The 21,638-nt window shown below is 40.8% G+C and overlaps 1 protein-coding gene across 1 annotated transcript in view; it reads right to left on the minus strand.

The window, feature by feature from the left end:
- Positions 1-20,292, minus strand: part of Nkain2 (sodium/potassium transporting ATPase interacting 2) — a 1,206,208-nt gene extending 1,185,916 nt beyond the window's left edge. The window contains exons 1-3 of the mRNA XM_032895265.1: positions 20,269-20,292; positions 20,146-20,180; positions 19,178-19,748 (exon numbers count right to left, since the gene is read on the minus strand). Coding sequence (XP_032751156.1) covers positions 19,178-19,748; positions 20,146-20,180; positions 20,269-20,292 — 630 coding nt within the window. The remainder of the gene's footprint in view (positions 1-19,177; positions 19,749-20,145; positions 20,181-20,268) is intronic.
- Between the last annotated feature and the right edge of the window lie 1,346 nt (positions 20,293-21,638).

Raw genomic sequence — 21,638 nt, forward strand, 5'->3', positions numbered from 1 at the left:
TATTGTTAAGCACTTGTAACTTACAAATTTTAGCAAGCACTGACTTTTGCAAGTCAGCCAACTTTGTTAGTTCTCAACAATTCTTTAATTAGGCTACTCAGAGAGGAGCATACACTAATGGGAGTCCTGGCTACATTCCAACAGGGGATAATTGCAATCTGGCCTACCTAAACTTCCATTTGTTTCAAGTGAATACAGTAGGTTCTTCCATTCCCAGTCGCAATTTCACTCTGCACTGCTGTCTTAGGGAAGGAAGCAGATGGAAGACTCCTGGTTTTCCTTCTGAACCTTCCAGATTATTTGTTAACAATTTCCCTTGAAAACCTACCATATTTAGAACAATATATGAAGAAATGAAGAGAGTTTTGTGAGGTAAACCAGGTCTTTCTATTCACATACGTTCTTAATGCTTCATTGACTTGTCTCCCCTAAAAACATCATTTCTATTCTCTTTTCCTTTGCATATTACTATAGTTCCCCAACCCATGTACATACATAAACACACACACACACACACACACACACATACACACAAACACAGAGAGAGAGAGAGAGAGAGAGATACAGAGACAGGGAGACAGAGAGACAGAGACGGAGAGAGATTTTTACACCGTTCCATTCAGTTAGACATCCAGAAGGTCCCAAGTATACCTCCAAAGGATTGTATTTAACTGCTGTGAAGACAGAATCTAGTTCTAACCTCTGGGATTTATTTGTTTTGTTCTTCTTTCCTTTCTTTTCCCCCTTCTATAGTATTTGCTTATAATGCTCTGGTTTGTTTCAGAGGAAAATGGACCAGATGATACATTAATTCTCTTTAATCACCATGAACTAGAAAAGCACCTTTAGTCTTGTCCTTCTAGAGAAGGGTAATTTTAAAATGCAAGCTTTAATCATAAAACCATCAAGCTAAAGGGACATTCAAAAAGTCATGTAATTTACTCCTCTTCCTCCAGGCATGCAAATTAGAGTTTACAAAAAGACTGCTACCCAAAGAAATCAAGTTGGATCATGAAAAATTATGCAACAGATAGGAACATTCTAAAAGATAAATATCTGCTGTTTACTGTGGTACTGCAAGCTATGAAAGGCACCCTGATTCTTGGTCAAGACAGGTCGAATCCCCGGAAACCCTAATAGAGATGGCAGGTGCATTCCCAGCCTCCCAAATCAAGGCCTCACTAGCTGCAGCCCCCGACAAACCCCTGTAGATAGGTTTGAGACAGACCAGTCACATAGTGCAATGCCTCAAGCCCCTCTTCTACAGGTGAGGACATGACTACAGGTTACATAGGCTCAAGACAGATCAGTCACAGAGGGCAAAACCCCAGACCCCTTCTCCACAGGTGAGGATGTGACCACAAGTCAAGTAGGCTCAAGACAGATCAGTCATAGAAACAGGACCACGCCCCCGAATAGGTAGATGAGGTCTTCTCAAGCTCTCAGGCCAAACCAATAGGAAGTACCTGCTGTCAAATCCTGACCCATCCAAAAAACTGTATTTAAGAGTCATGCACAAAATTGAAAGTTCATAGGATTTATGCCTTCATCTGAGAGCCTCTGTCATAAGAGCTTTAAGACTACCGCTTGGGGAAGAGATCTGCTCTCCCTAAAGAGCCACCAGAAGCGCCCCTGTACCCCTTGCCAGCTAGTCTGTCTACTGCTGGCTCAGCCCGACCCAAGCAACTGGAGAGGCAGCGGCAGAAAGGAGAAGGACGGGCAGCTGGGGGTGGGGGTGGCAAAAGCTGTTCCCCCTCCCTGCCTGAAATCTCTCCCATTCACCTGAACCCACACACCTAGCCAGGCAAGAGATGCTATAGAGAGTCCCCAGAGTAAGAGCCCGACAGTTTATCACACTACTCTGACAATGACTCAGCTTTCCTGTGAATCAGGATATCAAATATTGAAATGATCCTTGAATATTTCTGAGTTCTAGGATCATGTAAGGAAATATAATTAAGCACGCGCGCGCGTTTGTTTGTGTGTGTGTGTGTGTGTGTGTGTGTGTGTGTGATTGTATATAAGCATGTGTGATGTGTATGTAAAAGAATCTGAGTATGTGTGAGCATGAGTGTGTTTGTGTTTATAAGTGCAAATAAGTTTTAAATTCTTTAGAGTCCATAAAAATGGACGAATCTCATAGAAACTCACCCTGTTCCTAATCCACAATGAAGCACTTCGTAAAATTAAAAAATTCATAATTTGCCCAAAAACCTCTCAGATTCTGGAAATAAATATTTCCCTTAGTGAAATCAATCATATACACGTTATTAGTGTATATTCTTTTTTTAAACTGTTCTCAATATAGAACTGTCATAAAGAAACAAACATTTTATTAACACCTTATCATGATATCATATTTGAAAGAAAATAAATTAAAATATTTTCTATCAGTATTCTTTACTGGCATTAAAATAAAGGTGACATTGACTGAGCCTTAGATAAAATCCACCTGGCTCAAACTAAACTGAGCAAAACAGCCAAGAATGCCAAAGGCTTGGTTGAGCACATAATTGGCCATAAAAAGTAGCTTTCAAATACAAGACTCAACTTCGGCTTATATTCATTATTTCCACAAACCCTTAGTCAGCAGTCGTTCCCTAATGTGAGTCTCAGTTTCCTTTCCAATCTCTCTCTTTTTTTTTTTTAACCCATCTGGCTTTTTCTACTGCAAATTCACTTGTTTGTTCTCTTCATGACCTGCTGAGCTGGGAAACACACTAGCATTATTCAGGGTTTCCCAGATGTCTGCATGGATGTCTAGGTATTTCCTCAGACATTCTATGTCCTCAGAATTCCATTTTAATTCTATGTGATGGCTGGGAAGTAGCTAACAGCAAGTTCTGGCCTTAGTAGACTAAGTAGACGGGAAGACTTGCTGGTTTTCATAGTAGAAGCAAAGTAAAAACCAAAGATTTCAAAACACAGGCTTTTACTTCTTACATCTTTGAAACATTAGAGTCTAAAGTTTTCTACTCTAGCAATAGCCACAAGCATGGTCACTCTTTATTCCCATGCCAAAAGACAATGGACGTGTGATATTTGGGCAGGAGAGAATGTCACATTGGCTCAGGGATGGATTTTAAAGGTGAACCTGACAGTCCTTTCTCAAATATCTGTGGGATTTTGTGGAAACATTACAATCACTTCTGTTCTGTTTTCAACCAGGACAAGTCAAATTTGGAAAGCTCAGTTTCTTCTACAGAGTCATGGTGACTAATAGAATCATGCAAAACACAACAAAACACAACAGAAACAAGCATGATCCTTGATGGTGTCAAAAGTCTCAGGTATTCTGATTCTGAGCATGGCACATAAATGACTCTTAAATCTCTCCCATTTTCACACTCTGCACCAGCCAATCTCTCCACTGACCTCTTACAACTCAGAACTTGCTGTGGTGGAAACTTGCTACTGTTTCTAAAAGCTCCTTGTTTTATCTCAGTTCAGTTCAAGGTTGGGGACTGACAGTTAGTAGTTTCTGATATTTTTGTTAGTGTGAGTTTCTATCATTTTCACTGACAATATTCAGGCAAAGGATACAATAAAAACCAGCATTGTGTCAGGCAGAGATGCCCAACAAAGAAATACCCAGTCCTTTCTGCTGATAGTGTCAAAGTGAAGAAAAAAAGTTTTGCCCAAAGCACACCATTATCCTTCTCTACTCACCCTAGACAGACAGAAGAATATGCATTCTTGCCAATGAATACCCGTCCAACTCACCTCCTTCTGGACATGATTTCCCAACCATCTTTTTGTAGGTCTACTTTCCCCAAATTTTTGACATTCTGTGGAACCCACAGGATAACCTTGCTCTCTTCAATGCTCTTCTTCATTTTCGTATTTCCAATCATCCTCTGCAAAGGTCACATGCACACCAATGATCCTCAGAAGGCCTATGACTCAGTGCCTGCAAACATTACGAAACTGAATGGACAGTAACTAGGCCTCTGCATCATACAGGATGTGATGTGAATCATACAGGAAGTACTCGTCTCCATGATTCATACTCCCCCACTCGGATGCAGACATTTCACTCCGCTCCTGCCTGTCCTTGGATTACTCTGTGCCTGTTTCCTTACTCTCACCTGCTTCTACTACAATGCCAATTATAGGACTGTCATTCCCATTCTGAAATCATACTTCCTTAATGCCCGCAGACATTGCTGAACACTCACTCACAGGTGACCATTTTCAGCAACCCACAAGGACACGTGACTTGCTACTTTTCTGTTCCAGCTCTTAGATAGTTGCATACTAAAGGAAAAGAAACTGGAGTGTCTCCCAATGCATACCATCTAATTTCACGAAGGACTCTGGATAAGTCCAGCACTCTTAACCTTATTGGGACTTATTGGGAATTGGGACAGTCTCTGCAGGGTTGCAAACCGTGGGCACTCTAATTTCTCACTGTTGAGCACTGTGTCATGAACTCCAATAGGTAAACTCATAAGAGACATATAACATAGCCTGCAACACTAATATTCCTTCTTAAGATGTTCAAATCCATCCATGAACCAGACTCCTATCGTTCAACCCTCTGCTCCTCCTATACCCCCTGCATGTCGTCAGCCAGCTTTGTCTGCAGTCACTATTTTTTTCTCCACTGTTTACTACACCCATCCCCCACATTTTGTTGGTTCTTGTTCTCCAACCTCACTACAGCATTCTAGTCCACCATGTATCCATCTTTTACATAGTGGATGAATAGACTTATGATGCTGTAACTAATCTTCCCCAGAAGTTTTCTTAGAATTGTATTCCTAGAGATGCAGTCTGCTTTATAGTTCAGATATCTGCAGATATTGGACCTCCTTGTTAGAAGTCCAATGTTTCTCTGTCAGAAATATTCAGGAGTTCCTTGCATAGTTTGCATTATACACACACATACACACACACACACACACACACACACACACACATACACACTACATATAATATGTGTACATATGACTTTAAAATACATGTAAAATATGTCTATAATCTAATCCAACTATAATTAAAATTTATGATAGGCAGAACTTTCCATAAAAATAGAAAACCTCTAAAACTTATGATTTTTCACTCACATTTGATGGATTTACAGATATGGACCAGATGCTTGTGATGCCCACAATCAATGTGAGTACTTTTCTGATTAAGTGTAAGTAGCTTGGAATTGTGATCCCCATCATAATTTCAACTCAATTGTTCATAGAGTTAGAAAGAGCAATACTCAAATTCATTTGGAAAAACCAAAAACACAGGATAGCAATAACTATACCTTCAGCAATAAAAGAACTTCTGGGGAAATCACCATCCCTGACCTCAGGCTATATCACAGAGCAATAGTGATAAAAACTGTATGGTACTGGTACAGAAACAGGGAGATAGATCAGTTTAATAGAATTGAAGACCCAGAAACGAACCCACAACTTATGGTCACTTTATTTTTGACAAAGGAGCTAAATATATCCAGTGGGAAATAGGCAGCATTTTCAACCAATGGTGATGGTTCAACTGGTGTTCAGCGGGTAGAAGAATGCAAATTGACCCATTCTTATCTCCCTGTACAAAGCGCAAGTCCAAGTGAATCAAGAACAAAACCAGATACACTGACACTAATAGAGAAAGTGGGGGAAAGCCTCGAACACATGAGCACAGGAGAAAATTTCCTGAACAGAACACCAATGGCTTATGCTTTAAGATCAAGAATTAACAAATGGGACCTCATAAAATTGAAAAACCTCTATAAGGCAAAGGACACTGTCAATAGGACAAAATGGCAACCAACCGATTGGGAAAAGCTCTTTACCAATCCTACATCTGATAGAGGGCTAACATTCAAAATATACAAAGAACAAGGAAGTTAGACTCCAGATAAGTAAATAACCCTATTAAAATGGGAAACAGAGCTAAAAAAGGGAATTCTCAAATGAGGAAACTTGATGACCATGGCCAAGAAGCACCTAAAGAAATGTTCAAAATCCTTAGTAATCAGGGAATGCAAATCAAAACAACCCTGAGATTCCACCTGACACCAGTCAGAATGGTTAAGATAAAAAACTCAGGGGACAGCAGATATTGGCAAGGTTGGGCAGAAAGAGGAACACTCCTCTATTGTTAGTGGGATTGCAAGCTGTTACAACCACTGTGGAAATCAGTCTTGAGGTTCCTCAGAAAATTTAACATAGGACCTGAGGACCCAGCTATACCACTCTTGGGCATATACCCAAAAGATGCTCCAACACATAACAAGGACACATGCTCCACTATGATCATAGCAACCCTATTTATTATTATAAATTTTCAAGAAGCTGGAAAGAACCAGATGTCCCTCAACAAAGGAATAGATAGAGAAAATGTGGTACATTTACACAATGGAGTACTACTCAGCTATTAAAAACAGTGGCTTCATGAAATTCTAAGGCAAACGAATGGATCTAGAAAATATCCTGAGTGAGGTAACCCAGTCACAAAAGAACACATATGGTATGTACTCACTGATTAGTGGATATTAGGCAAAAACTTGGACAATCCACAATACAACTCAAGGACCACACGAAGCTCAAGAGGAAGGAAGACCAAACAGTCAATGCTTCAGTTCTACTTAGAAGGAGAAGCAAAATAATCACGGAAAGTAGAGGGTAGGAGGGACTTGGGAAGGAGGGGGTTGGGGAAGGAGCAGAATCAGGTATGGGAGGAGATAGAGGAGATTTACAGAGGGTCAGGAAATTAAACAGAGTTGTGTAGCAATGGGGGGGATGGGGAACTGGAGGTAGCAACAAGAAGTCCCAGATGCCAGGAAAGCAAAAGCCTCCCAGGACCCCACAGGGATGACATTAGCTGAAATAACCCACAAAGGGGAGGGAGAACCTGTCAAGACCATATCCAGAGGTTAGGCATGGCCCCCGATTGAGTGATAGGGCCACCCACTGATCTCCAAAATTTTAACCCAGAACTGTTCCTGTCTAAAGGAAATGCAGGGACAAAGAATGGAGCAGAGATTGAAGGAAAGGCCATCCAGAGACTTCCCCACCTGGGGATTCATCCCACATGCAGACACCAAACCCAGTCACTATTGCTAATGCCAAGAAGTGCTTGCTGACAGGAGTCTGATATGGATGTCTCCTGGGAGGTTCTGCCAGATCTTTATTGATGTTTGCAGCCAACTATTGGATTGAGCACACGGACCCCAAATGGAGGAGTTAGATAAAGGACTGAAGGAGCTCAAGGAGCCTTGTTTGGTATCAGTGGGAGCAGAGACCCTTGGTCTTGTGAAGGATTGACGCTCCAATGTAGAGGTATGCTAGGGTGGGGGAGCAGCCTCATAGAAGCAGGGCAAAAGGGTATGGGACAGGGGGGTTGTAGAGGGGATACTTGAAAAAGAGATAACATTTCAAATGTAAATAAATAAAATATCCAATTTTTTTAAAAGGAAAAAGAACCTAGAAACCTTTGATACACATAGTGAAAATTACTCCTACAGAAACAGAACATGAAGACAGAATCTGTTTTATTATCTCTCTCCTGATCTAATACAGCCCTTCAAATAGTGATCTAATATAGCCATCTAACAAGTGTCATATCCATTGAATTATATAAAACCAAGTAATAGGACACTGAACTATTACAAATTAACTATTTAAAGCATGGCCAGAAAACAAAAGATCAACAGCGTGGCTCCAGTGTCTGAATAGCTGTGTCTCACCAATGCTGATCTTATTTAGAGTGACTTTAAATGGAACTTTATAGCATGGGACAAACAGAGGTCAGGGAACCTGTTTTAGCTTCTAGAATAGTAAGTGAGTAGGATGGCTCTGTAAATAAATAAGAATGGATCAGCTTGCTATTTAAACTAATTTTCAGTTATTAAAATCATTGGCTATTAGATTTATGACAGAAATAAGGCTCAGCTGTGCTTTCAGTTAGCTCTCCCCGAGTTATCAAAATGGAAGACACATTTTATTCAGTATGGTTTCATTACATGATTCACATGTAGACATTTCATGAATCCTACTTGATGAAGATGGTCTAGTCATGATCATGCACTTACTCAAACACGTTAAACTGTTCATCACCATAATACAGCAAACCCAAGGTGAAATGTCATGAGCAACGTGCCTCCAACTTCTGCAGGTCTGCAACTCAAGAGGTGCTCAGGGAAGACCTTCTGGAAGCCAAGAATACAGACAGCAGTACCTCACCAGCAAACTTTTCTTTTCTTCCTGTGCCACCCAATGGAAATTCGTTCCACGTTTGTTTCCCAGTGCTATCTCTCATAATGACCTCATAATGCTCTATGAGGTCAACCTTGCATATCTCTTTGCTGGAAAGCTCTGAGACTGGATCATTTAAAGTACACACCATTGAACAAGTCAGAGTTAACATTAACCTCCTACACCACGTGACACGCAGCTAGCTTTCAGCTAAAGGCTTCAACACACATCCTTGTTCTATTGTGTAGGTAGCAGAATATAGATGTCCACAAAGACTTCTCTGAAGAGAAAAGAGGTACTGAATGGATACTTGCACTGTAAACAAAGACTTATTTGTTCTTAGAGAATGAAGCATTGTTGGGGATGTTAAATGTGTTACTGTTTTGGCATGCATGCATTGATTAGAAAGCAAAGGTCAGCATGATAAATCTTCATCACCTGCCCTTAAAAGGCAGACACGAAGGGAGCACGACTTGAGGAGCTGCTCAATTGCAGACCAAGTGTATAGACGCAGATCCTCGTCTAACACGTTCAAAGAAAGTGCTTCTGCAGACAGCCTCTCCACTAAAACACCCTTCTACTATTGTGGCAGGCCACACTTTTTGCAACATTAGCAAACGAACTTGACTAAGTTTCAAGATCCACTGCCAAATTAGTGCTTGAAGCATACTTTCCAGGAAACCAAATAAACTTAACAAACGATAGCAAATACCAGAACAAAATAATGTTCTATTTCTTTAAGCATATGATTTCTGGTACTATGTGATCATAAGGTAATTATTTTTATGTATTATTATTATTTGTTAGAAATGTATACAATTGTCTCCTACTGAATAAACCTTTATACATTATTTAGACAATTAAATATTAACTACTAGACACATCATTAGCCTAGAATAATATTTTGCTTCAAACCCGTGATGAGCACTAGAAGTGTCTTACATTATTGCAAGCATTGTGTGCAAATAAATTGCATTAAGTAGAATTAAGAGAGGTTTCTTTAAAACAAGATTTATGAAATTCTTACTATGCTAATATATAGTGCTTCCTGGGGAGCAAGATGGAAAAGCAAGAGAGCTTTGGGTCAGTGTTTCAAGTGTTCATAACAGCGTTTTAGAAACACTGTTCTGAGATTTTGAGAACTTTGTGAAATTCAAATTTAATTCTCAATGTATATGTAACAATATACAGATCCGTTAGCCACTGATGATTTCTTGGGGATGAGGAGTCAGTTTTCTTTAAAGGTGAGGCCCCTGGTAGGTTTTCCTCGGGCATAACGAATGTTTCCACCCATAAGTATTTAGCAGCACAAACTGGTCTTGGTTATTAAGATAAAAAGGGGAAAACAGAGTCAGGTGGTGGTGGGGAAGTAGGGTGTATATGGAGGATTTATGAACAGCAATGAAGGTGAATACAGTCAAGATACTATGTATGAAATTCTCAAAGAATTGATAAAAATATATTGATTGGATATGTTATATATTTTTAATCTCTTTCAAACAACTAGCAGCTGATATTACATTTCTTCTTCATCTAACTTCCAAATTTTGTGAGTGGATGAATTAAAAGCACATTTCAAACAAGACCAGCTCTTGCTACCAAGCCTGATTGATGCCAAGTGCCGTGGCATACCACTTGGCATCTACTTACCACTACCTTTGTAACTACTCCGAGGATCCCAGAATGAGCAGCTGTGAAGGATTAAACCATTAATAATTACAATGATATTTTAGGCATATCTCTTCCCTTGGATTCTCCTAGGCATCCTTCAAGATATATGGGTCAGGAATTAGTTGCCCCATTTTTCAAATGAGGAAACAGAACCAAAACTATAAATGGCAAGAACGGCGCAGAAGCACCAGACTGGACTGAGAACAATCTGGCTTCTAACTTAATCTTGTGCTTTTTCAGCACATTCTCCCCTTGCTCTTTCAAGGCTGTGCTGAGCACAAGGCGTTATTTGGCCATGGGGGCTTTGCCAGTAAATAATCCAATTCCATTCCAGCATTGCCAAGCAGAGAGCAGCTTTCAGATTCCTCTGAGTCCCTACTGATTGCAAAGACATGGAAACCATGAAAAGACCATCAATGTCTCTTATTTAAACCTCTGAATAGAAAGAGGCACCAAGTGAAAAGCAGGCAGAGGCTATCTATGCAGAAGAAAAGCTTTCTTTCACATCAGTAACAAGGCTAGGGAAGAAATGACCTCATTCTCCACTTGGGTTGAAAATTTCGAAGAGCAGATTATATAGTCATGAATACCACTAAGTGGTCAGCAGGGCTGAAAGACCACAGATATGAACACCTGGGAATTCCTTAGAAATGTACTTTATCTGGCTTCCTCCCAGACCTAAGAAGTCAGAAAAAGTAGAGGACATCAGGAGATCCATGTTACAAGGCCCTATAGAAGCAGGAATGAAAGATTAAGTTCAAGAAAGTGTTCAGGGAGTTTTCCTTACCACACTAACACATATTAAAAGTAACCTACTTACCCTGTCCTTTCCAAAAACAGCAGCCAGTAACTCTTCCCATTCAGTGGTGTTCTGTGTGAATTTAATATCTACAGGTTGGCCGCTACCCAAAACCAATTAACATATTGTCCTGCATTACTTTGCTGTCAAGAATTAATTTAAAAAACAAATAAACAAATTTAAAAACAAATTAGTACACTTCTTCTTCCCGTGCAATCAGTTGTAATCAATGTTCCAAAATTATGTTGAGTGGCTATCTGTCAAAAGTTGGTCAGAAGCTGGAAGGAACCCAGATGTCCTTCAACTGAGGAATGGATACAGAAAATGTGGTACATTTGCACAGTGAAGTACTACTCAGCTATTAAAAACAATGACTTCATGAAATTCTTAGGCAAATGGATGGAACTAGAAAATATCATCCTGAGTGAGGTAACTGAGTCACAAAAGAACCCCCATGGTATGCACTCATCAATAAGTGGATATTAGCCCAAAAGCTTCGAATAACTAAGAAAAATTCACAAATTATATGAAGTCCAAGAAGAAGGAAGACCAAAATATGGATGCTTCATTCCTTCTTAGAAGGGAGAACAAAATACTCATGGGAGGAAATACAGGGACAAAGAGTGGAACAGAGACTGAAGAAAAGGTCATCCAGAGACTGCCCTACCTCAGGATCCATCCCATATGCAGCCACCAAACCCAGTCACTATTGCTGATGCCAACAAGTGCTTGCTGACAGGAGCCAGATATGGGTGTCTCCTTAGGGGCTCTACCAGAGCCTTACTGATACAGATGAGAATGGATACAGCTAACCATTGGTCTAAAGAAGGGGACCCCAATGGAGGAGTGAGAGAAAGGACTGAGAGGTAGCTGAGGAAGAACAACAATATCAACCAATCTGACCCCACCAGAGATCCCAGGGACTAAACGACCAACCAAAATGAATACACATGGAGGGACCCATGACTCCAGCCACATATGTAGCAGAGGACAGCATTGTCCAACATCAATAGGAGGAAAAGTCCTTGGTCCTGTGAAGACTCATTTCCCCAATGTAGGGTAATGCCAGGGCGTTGAAGTTGGAGTGGGTGGGTGTGAGTGGAAACATCCTCATAGAAGCAGGGGGAGGGAGATGGGATGTAGGACAGGAGGGAAAGGGGATAAGTTAGTCAGAAATGACAGCAACTATAACTTCTTTTCCAATGGAAAGATCCCAGAAACAGAGGCAGAATTTTTTTTGCCAGGACACCACAAGTATGCTTTGTGGAATTTAGGTAAGCTTAGCCTCCATATAGAATAGCACAGGATATGTACTCAACACTGGTAGAATTTTGTTAATTTTATTCTACGGTGTACACATCAACAGGTATTACTTATGGAACTTTCAGAGTCCTTGTTACACAGGTTGGGACAGTGACCTGAAATCAACGCTACTTTCTAAGCCAAAGTAGTACTGTGTGGAATAGTATGGCAGAAAGGATGGAATTGGTAGAAACTGTGGATGCTTTTTTTTTTTAACAAGGGAGAAAGGCAGTTTAAAACTGCCCCGTATAACTGGGTTTGAACCAAAGATCTTCTGCCACACTAACTTTAAAACCTTCTTTATCTCTGGAAAATGATGATTTTTTTCAAATAAACATTTTTAAAAGTACATTTGTGTCTTGCTTGTGTGCATATCTGTATGGAGGTGTTGGATCCTGACATTAGAGACAGTTGTGAGCTGCAGTGTGGTTGCTGGGAATTGAACCCAAGTTCTCTAGGAAGAGTACCAGTGCCCTTAACCACCTGGTGCTTCTCTCCAGCACCTACAATGATGATCTTAATATCCATTACTTCCTTCCAAGGATTACTACAGGAAATTATATGGTAATGAAAGAATAATACTTAATTTCAAGCTAGCTCCTAGTAAATATGTAAGTTTTCATTGTTATTTAAGTATTTATTGAAGCTAGATTTTCTTAAAGGATACACACAATTTAAGAACTAATTTGTCTGAAAAATTATACATAAAATGAACTCATTTATAACTTTCAAACAAGTGTTTTATAGACACCAAAGTTAATATATGATCTATAAGTAGTTTTAAAAGTAAAAATTATCACAATTAGAGGCTATCCTTTCCAGTTCCAGATTCAAAAACCTCACCAACAAATTGGGTAGCTTAAGAATTGGATGCTTCGCTCAGAGGACAACCATGCCAGACTCCTGTCTGTAAGCATGCCATAGCATCAGTAGTAGTGTCAGGCCTTGAAACGTAGAGTCAGATGCAGATACTTATACCCGATCAATGGACAGAAGCCAAGGACCCCTATGGCTGATTTAGAGAAAGGCTAGAAGGAGCTGAGGAGGAGTGTGACCCTATAAGAAAACCAGTAGTCTCAACTGACCTGGACCCCCAAGATCTCTCAGACTCTGAGCATATACTAGCTGATATGAGGTCTCTGATACATATACAGCAGAGGACTGTCTGGTCTGGCCTCAGTGAGAGAGGATGCACCTAACCCCGGAGAGACTTGAGGCCCCAGGGAGTGGGGAGGGCTGGTGGGTTAGGGGGAGTGGGGACATCTTCTTGGAGATGGGGAGGAGAAATAGGATGAGGAACTGACACTATCAGAATGCACAACCAGAAGGCAGATAACGACTAGACTGAGAAAAAATATTAAGGAACATCCATAAAAATAAATAAATAAAATTAGATGTTTCTATCCATTAAAATTGATGCCATTTTTAGAACTAATACAAAAAAAGTAAAAGCCAGTTTTCAGGAAGACGAAGTAATTTCCCTAAACTTTAACAGCTTCACTATCTGAACACACCTGGAGTAATAAAGAGGAATACAGAAGAATACAGTCTGTTAATGTTAATTTCATTTTCCACCCAAGTCTGATAATAGAAAATAATGTTGTTTCATGTTGTTCTTTCATAATTCTTAAATATCTTCCAATTTCCTGGGGATTCTAATAAAATACATTACAATTTTACTCTCCTATAGAGAGACCTTAGATGTAAATATAATTTTATCCTATCACTATTATGCAAGAAAGGTTATAGAGGAACCCTGGTTGCAATACATCAGCCCCAACATTGTCTGTGTAGAGCCACAGACTCTGAAAAGTTCCATTAGCAGCAGACACATATAAGACCATGGCAATATTGTATGACTGGCTGTGTAGCCAGGGATCCATGTTCACTTGAGTAAATAAACTCTTTGACGTTCGCACAATAAAGAACCTTTATCAGAATCTGTTCTTACTGTTAAGTGACCAATTATTGCATTTTACTCAGTTACAAACAAACAGCGATCAAGTTTCCATAGAGAAGTGATCTAAAACTGCAGGAGATATGGGTACATGGAGAAGGACAGTTTTCCTATACGTTGTTTGATTTCTGATGCCTATGTGTTACAAGGCATTTGGAAAGAATAATCTTCATTCTTATCAATATTAGTTTAAAAATTTCTTATGGAGCTTGAAGTTTCGAAAATCTAACAGCATAAAAAAATACATTCACTAAGAATGTAGAGACTCTTAATAGTAAAAATAGTTAAAGCAACTAATGCCAAAATTATAATTTTTATTCTTTTTTAAAGACAATGGTGTGAAAATTTAAAGTTGTAATTTTTCCAAAACATACATATCCAACAATGAAATGTCCCTATGCAAAAGCAAGCTTACTATTTTAAGGTATCCCAGACTTCTATTCTAGAATTCTTGATGAGGGTAACTAGAATTTTTGACCCCAAAGTAAAGAAGCACCAGGGGGAAAGGAAGTGGCATTGGCCACTCACCTTTCTGAGCCAGTACCTATGTACGTGCTCAACACAAGAGAACGTGCTGACCTTCCTCACAGAGCTGCTGGCCTTTGTATGAAGAAGGAAGAAAGAAGACCTGTACCTGTTGGCTTTTGAAATGCAGTTCATTACAGCATAACTTCTTGTAAAGAAAGGTACAGATGGGGCTGTATGCCAGGAGAACTCTGTATACCTTCTTTGCCAAGCATTCAATGAATAGTAATTATTGTGTAATTACAATGGAATAGTATTTTAAGATAAAAGAGATAGAGGAAAATGCTTTTGTATTCTTATAGAAAACACCATAGTGGGGCTGGAGAGATGGCTCAGTGGTTAAGAGCACTGGCTGCTCTTCCACAGGTCCAGAGTTCAATTCCTAGCAACCACATGGTGGCTCACAACCATCTGTAATGGGATCCCATGCCCTCTTCTGGTGTGTCTGAAGTGAGCGACAGTGGACTCACACACATAAAATAAATAAATAAATCTTAAAAAAAAAAAAACAAAAACACTATAGCAAGAAAGGGCCATTTTAGAATTTAGAAGCGTTTCAATTTCACAACTTTCAAAAGTGCCATATGGGAAATTTTACTTTTCCTCATGAGTTAGATCTATGAACAACCTCAAGATCACCCTAACACTGCAGCTACACTTCCTGGCCAAGCTTTGATTTTACTGAAGTAATCAAATATGCACCAAATAAGTGTGAACACTGCATAATACTCTATAACTAAAAGAAAGTTGTTTTCGTTATATATACATCACTGGCCTTTTAAAAAAGAAATGTGCACCTATTAAATTGCACAGTAACTGTGGAACTATCATCCTTAGTTTTCAAAGATGCTGCTTTACACAGCTGCACACTGCTGCTAACCTGGTTTTAGTTGCACTTGCTCCAAGCCAGTAATATCCCATAGATCATATGTCAAGAACATACTTTTCAAGGAATAATCCACTGTAAGCAAATCTAGATGTTCTTTCAGTAGTTTAGGAGACAGACACTTCTTGCCACACAGGACTCTGGTATACTAATGTGTGTGTAATCTGAAGCCTACTCACTTGGAAACAAAGTTGTGTTTTCGATCTAAAATGTTGTCATTCTATATCACAATTGGGTTGTTTTTCACTGGGAAATATTAGAATATTGTATAAAGTAACATTTTCACTCAAAGAAAACCTGATGGACAGAAGGTAGACTCTTTCACTAGCTATCGAGTGGCTGTAAATAAGAAGTTAAATTGTTCTTGGCCTGTCCTACTAAACCCATCACTGGAAAGGCAATGATAATTTCTGTTACTATCTGAAATCTTCAGTCTGTGAACAGTGAAGGCAGCGACGATAACCAGGAAATTACATCCTAGCGATTATGAGCTTAACTTCTGAATTTTGCCCATGGAGCAAATCTCTTTCCAGAAATCACACTCCCTTTTACAAAAATCACACTGATATCTGGAGCCAGTTTAACCATACAGCTCCGAGATTTCAATTTATGAAACTTCAGGCACTTTTTCATTAAATAAAAGTTTTAGATGGAATTATCATGATGCAGAATTTTCATTTATCTTACGATCTGACTTCTAGAGGTTTAAATAACAAATGTATATTTATGCCTTCACTCTGTCAAACACTAAGATTCAAAAAGAACATATTTTACATAATTAATGGCAAGGAATACACTCCAAACCAGAAAATATCTCTGGAGCTTATGGCCTTGTTCTTCACATGTCAAATGTCCAAAATACCATATCTGACTTGAAAATAACCAGACAAAAGGGATCTCTATTTCTATGGTATTTATAGTACACCCTTCTCTAAGATTAACTGTTAATTGATACAATTTTTCAACTGAAACACAACACTGAACTTATAAAGGTAGAGATTAATGCTTGTAGAAACAATGATGTTACTTTAAAAAGAAGAAAGATTTTAGTCTTAGATATCTTTGACTTCCAGTAGTTTTAAGAAATCTAAGGTTGTGGCTATGAAAGCACAAAGACCACAAATGTCTCAACCTGGGCCAAACACTTCAGAAGCCAACAAAACTTGAACTTTCCTGTCAGTAGATAAGAGCGGAAGTCAAAACTTAGGCTCGAAATGTGCTTTTCATGCAAAACGAATTTTTCCAGACTGACTCAAAGATGGGCCAACATTTGCATCTATAAACACAGAGGAAGACACGTATTAATACTAATAGGTGTTTCGCAACTCTTTGCAAAGACTTACTTCATGTCACATTGCATGAATATCTCTACCACACAGCGATAAACAAGAATCTCTTATGTCCTAAAGGTTTTTCCTACGTCACCTTATCAAAACAATTTTCTTGATCCTTTGTTTTTTGCTCTGCTTCTGCCTTAACCTGGCTGCTAATTAGATTAGTCTGGTGACACAAGAAGGGGGGAAGGAAAAAGACCAGCATTTTCTCATAAAGCATAGAACACTAGTCAGGACTCAGCTGTGCTAGAATAATTCTCAAGAATCTTAGCTATGCACTTGCATAGGGTAAGCACTCCTGTCTTACAGCCAACTCTATTTGGTTGGAGAACTTAGCCATTATTAAGGTTTCTTTTTCATTACGTATTCTAGCTCCTCTACAAGAAACATGCACACACACACACACACACACACACACACACATGCACGCACACACATACACACATGCACGCGCACACATACGCGCACACACACACAGGCATGCACGCACGCACATGCACATGCACCCAGACACCAACAGGAAGAAAACTATAACTGCATCATGTTTGTGTATTTCACTTCCTCCCTGGTGTATTTATATTTCCCAACTATTTTAAAAATTTACATCCATCATAGAATATGTCATTTGATCCCAATACTTAAAATTTCCCTACCACATTAATAAAACCCCTCTCACACTAAGCATTTTAAAGTTAACCTCCGTTTTTTTAAACTAAGAGGACTATAAGAAGGTTCCACCCACCGACCTAGTCTCAGTTTTACACTTTACACCTGCGATTCTGCAAATAGAGACTACTCTGACCTATAACAACACAAACGACGTTTGGGAAACACAACGCAATTTGGAATATTTCAGCTACATTGATAGTTTTACAAAGTAAACTCTGGTTAGCCCTATTGTTAAGGGTGAAAGTCCTGTGCTGCAAAACTTATATGAATCGGGGGTGGGGGGGTACAGATATAAAAGCTGATTTACATAGCATTGATAACACATAAAACTCCTAAAATTAGATCTATTCTTTTTCCTTTCCACCAAGCCCATAGTATACAATTCAGAGATTCAGGAATACACCGTCAAGGACTTTCCTGGGGGGTGGGTGGGGTACCAGAGCTAAGATGTCTCAAATACTTTAACTAAATATTTTTTAAAAGAAAAAAGAAAGAAAAGAAGAACCCTTTGCTGGACTTTGCAACCGATAAACCGTGAATAAAACTTAAGAAATTCTTTTGTCAGTTTTAATAGCAAATTCTTGTTCATTTCAGCACTTTGTGATGACTGGTCTTTCAATACTTGCCTTCCATCCCACAGTCCTCCACCCTTTATAAAACCAATAAGGGGAACGTTTAGATTCATTTATACTTTCTAAGGAAAGCTACTTGGTGTTGCAGAAGCAACTGCTCCGACTGCAAATTAACCATTCGCCACTGTCATAATTTTTCACCCCTGTCTTCCTCTCAGCCCCTCCTTCCAATGCCTTTAGGGATTGAAAGTCAGACATTATTGCACTCTTGGCTTTTCAAAAGCAGCTATGGGATATTCCTCTAAAAGTACATCCAACCCTCCATCCTGTCAGATCAAACAATAGCATCTATTTCAGTGGCAACATTGTACATAATGGAAGACAAGATATTCTTTCTTCTTGGAATCATTGTAGCTCTTAGGTTTTAAAGGTTACTGGTCCACTCTGGGGCAATGCTGTTGCAGAGTTTAAGTATTTCTCTCCGATCTACATACTTTTAGAACTCAGTGTGGCTTTCTAACTCAGAAGGCTGTAAGAACACATCTCACCTAAACAAGGAGTTCCTAAGAAAATTATAAGAAAATATATTCCTAGGAAAATATCAAACTCAAATAAATACTGCAAAACAAGTATATAAAAGTCTAATAATCTGTATTTTCACTTACATTCATAAATAGTAAAATATATAAGACAACCACCCTGTTAACATTAACAAGAATTCCAAGCATAAAAGGAGAGCTACATTTCTATTCCCTTAAAGAAATTAAAGATAACAAGTTTAACCCGCACCTGCAAAACTGTCTTTAGAGAGACAGGAATGGGGGAAAGCACAAAGGCGCACTTCTGCTGCACCCCTAAAATCATTTTAAATACAGGTAATGTGTATCATCCTTTCTCGCTTCTTTTTCCTTCCGTCCTGCTCAATGGCAGACCTCTTACTACACTCCCTGCCCACTCTCTCAAAGGCACATTAGAGAATAAGAGGACCCAAGCGTCACTTACCAGTTGCATGCCACAGATAAAGATAAGTGTGCACCTGCCACTGCAATAACCCATGGTTTCCGAGACCCCTGCCACAGCCAGACTGTCCCACGTCGGCCACCGTCGAGCCCCCACTTTATCCAATCAGATCGCAGGGAAGGACAGGCGAACCTGCCCTGGGCTCGGGGGCGCCGGGCTGCCACTGCCAATGTCCTGGGAAGTGACAGGCATTAGGCCCTCCCTGCGCGGCGGCGGCTGCCCCAGCCGCGCCCGCCACACATACCTTCACTCGCTTGCTGCACACGCAGAGCCGCGGGCAGCGCCGCCCAAGGAGATGCGCCCCGGGCCCGCAGGGGCGGCAGCGGCAGGCAGGCAGCGCCGCCGCGCCCTGGGGCATCTGGCCCGCCTGTTGCGGCCGCCGCCCGACGCGCGCTCGCCCGCCCGCACTCGCTCCCCGCGCACGGGCGCGCGGGCTCTGGGGGCGGCTGAGACGCGCGCTGGCGCCGCCTGCCTCCCCACACCGAGCGCGGCTGCTCTGCGCTCCGCTTGCCGGGGGCGGGGCGCGGCGCGGGGCGGCTGTGGGGTCTGCGCGGACTCCCTGCAGTGCCCTTCCCTTACAAAGATGCGCCGATCCTCCTCCTCCTCCGAAGCCCGAGGTCCCCTCCGGGGCGACAACTTCTCGGAGGTCGTGACGGGCCGCAGCCCTGGCCGCTGCGGGCGTGGTGTCGCGGTGCGCGGGAGCTGCGGCGACGCTGACCCTGGGGATGCTGCGAGGGATCGGGTCGGAGGAGTGTCGGTGGTGTGGCAGTGCCTTGCTTGTTTGGTGGTGTCTTGCTTGAATGGTGTGGGTCTTGCTGAGGCAACCCAGCCAGAAGCATTATGCGCAAGCAAGCTGTGTGTGTGTGTGTGTGTGTGTGTGTGTGTGTGTGTGTGTGTGTGTGTGTGTGTGTGTGTGTGTGTGTGTGTGTCCCCATAACCCACTGTCCTGTGCACCTGGGGACCCAAGGACAGCAAGGGACAGAGCTTGGAGTTTCGAAGATGAACCTGCTGCAAGAACCGAGCTGAGTTGCCTCTTGAAGTTGCGAAATGTAGGGAAATGTAGGAGTTTGTTGTTGGTGCTTCAAACTGCTTTCTCAGCAATGAAAAGAACAGATGAAATTTGACCATTTATCCACCCAACCTCATGGACCATCCAGTTGGTTATGTGTCCTTCTTGCTTGGTGACACTCCAGAATTGACAGCAGCAGTTACCTGCGGACACATGCTCTGGAGCCCGCTGCTGCCACCTGCGGGTGAAAAGCTGAAGGGAAAAATATCCTGGAGCAAGTGATGGTCACTGAGACCTGGGTATATAGAAGAGGACGTTCCACTTACAGCCCCAGTAGCTACGGAAAGCATTCCTAACCTGGCTACAGAAAGAGGCTGTACGTTGAGATCCACTGGGTAATAGTAATAAAGCCATTGGAATAAAGCGCTGTGACTGAGAGGAAATGTTCACGGAGCTTCTCACAGTCCATCCTTAGAGATGTAAAGTGGAGAAAGGAAGGAAGGAAAGAAGGAAGGGAGGGAAGGAGGAAGGGAAGAGAAAGAAAATAAAAGAAAGGAAAAAAGAAACATAAAAGCAACAAGCTTCCCGAGAAAAGTGGGACTTTACCCTACTTGGAAAGCGACATTTGTGTAGGATAACTTTAACCACACTGAAAACCTACAGTGATGACTTCTTTGAATATGCATTTCAGAGTAACTAAAGAGAGAATGGATGGGGCATAGGGTCTGTATTCTCCAGAAGTCAGACTGTATAATCAAAAGTGACTTGCCACCCTAGAAATCCAAAAGGATTTGATCTTGTTCGTTTCTTAGTACTTCGTTATTATAACAGGAGTGTCTCTGTTTCCAGAAGTGCTTCCAATAGTTAATGGAATTCAAAGGCCCCAGTATGTGCTGTTACTCGCATTTGGGGACCTTCAAATCCTTTGGATAAATCTGAGGCTAGAGATAGCCACCTGTATTTTACCAGTCTGCTTTTACCTACTCTAGCTGCCTGGTGGCTGCAAGGCTGCAGGTATTTTGCAGGGACAGACTAAATAAGAGGAACCCTAAGCTAATGCTGTCTATCGAAGATGGTGCTGCAGTGTGGTCAAGTGCTCTACCAGCTCTTTAAAGTTACCAGAGGACCAGGCATTTGTACAGATTCATCCATAACCTTGCAATAGTCTCCCTGCCATCAGCATCAGCTTGAGAATCATTCACACTGTACAGGAAAGTGTAATGCTGTCTGTAGCTCATTATTTCTTCCTCATTTGCAATCAATGAACTATGACCTTTTGATACATGGCATTTGTCTTTCTGTGAGCACATTGGACTGTTTCCTAAGTCAAGGAGGCTCTTGGCTAAGAAATAAAATGATTTCCTTGAAATCCATCTTTACCAGGCAATGGAGGAGAGGCAGGGAATGATGACCTCAGCTTTTTCAAAACACGTTGGAAATGCCAAAAACAGATTAGTCCATGTCTCTGGCAACCCCACAGTAGCAACCATTTCATTCCATCTCATCTTTCTGTTCCACTTCCCAAGATTCCCTGGGACAACGTTCAAATAAAGAAATTGTACTGAAATCATTGTATCTGGTATCTGCCTCAAAGGAAACTCAATCTTAAAAAAAAAAAAAAGTCCTCAAGGGCTTTTATTGTAGATCTTATTGGTACTAGTATCTACTTTCTGAATCTATATCACAATGCTCATCC

Source organism: Rattus rattus, chromosome 2 (genome assembly GCF_011064425.1).
Source record: "Rattus rattus isolate New Zealand chromosome 2, Rrattus_CSIRO_v1, whole genome shotgun sequence".
Classification (NCBI taxonomy): domain Eukaryota; kingdom Metazoa; phylum Chordata; class Mammalia; order Rodentia; family Muridae; genus Rattus; species Rattus rattus.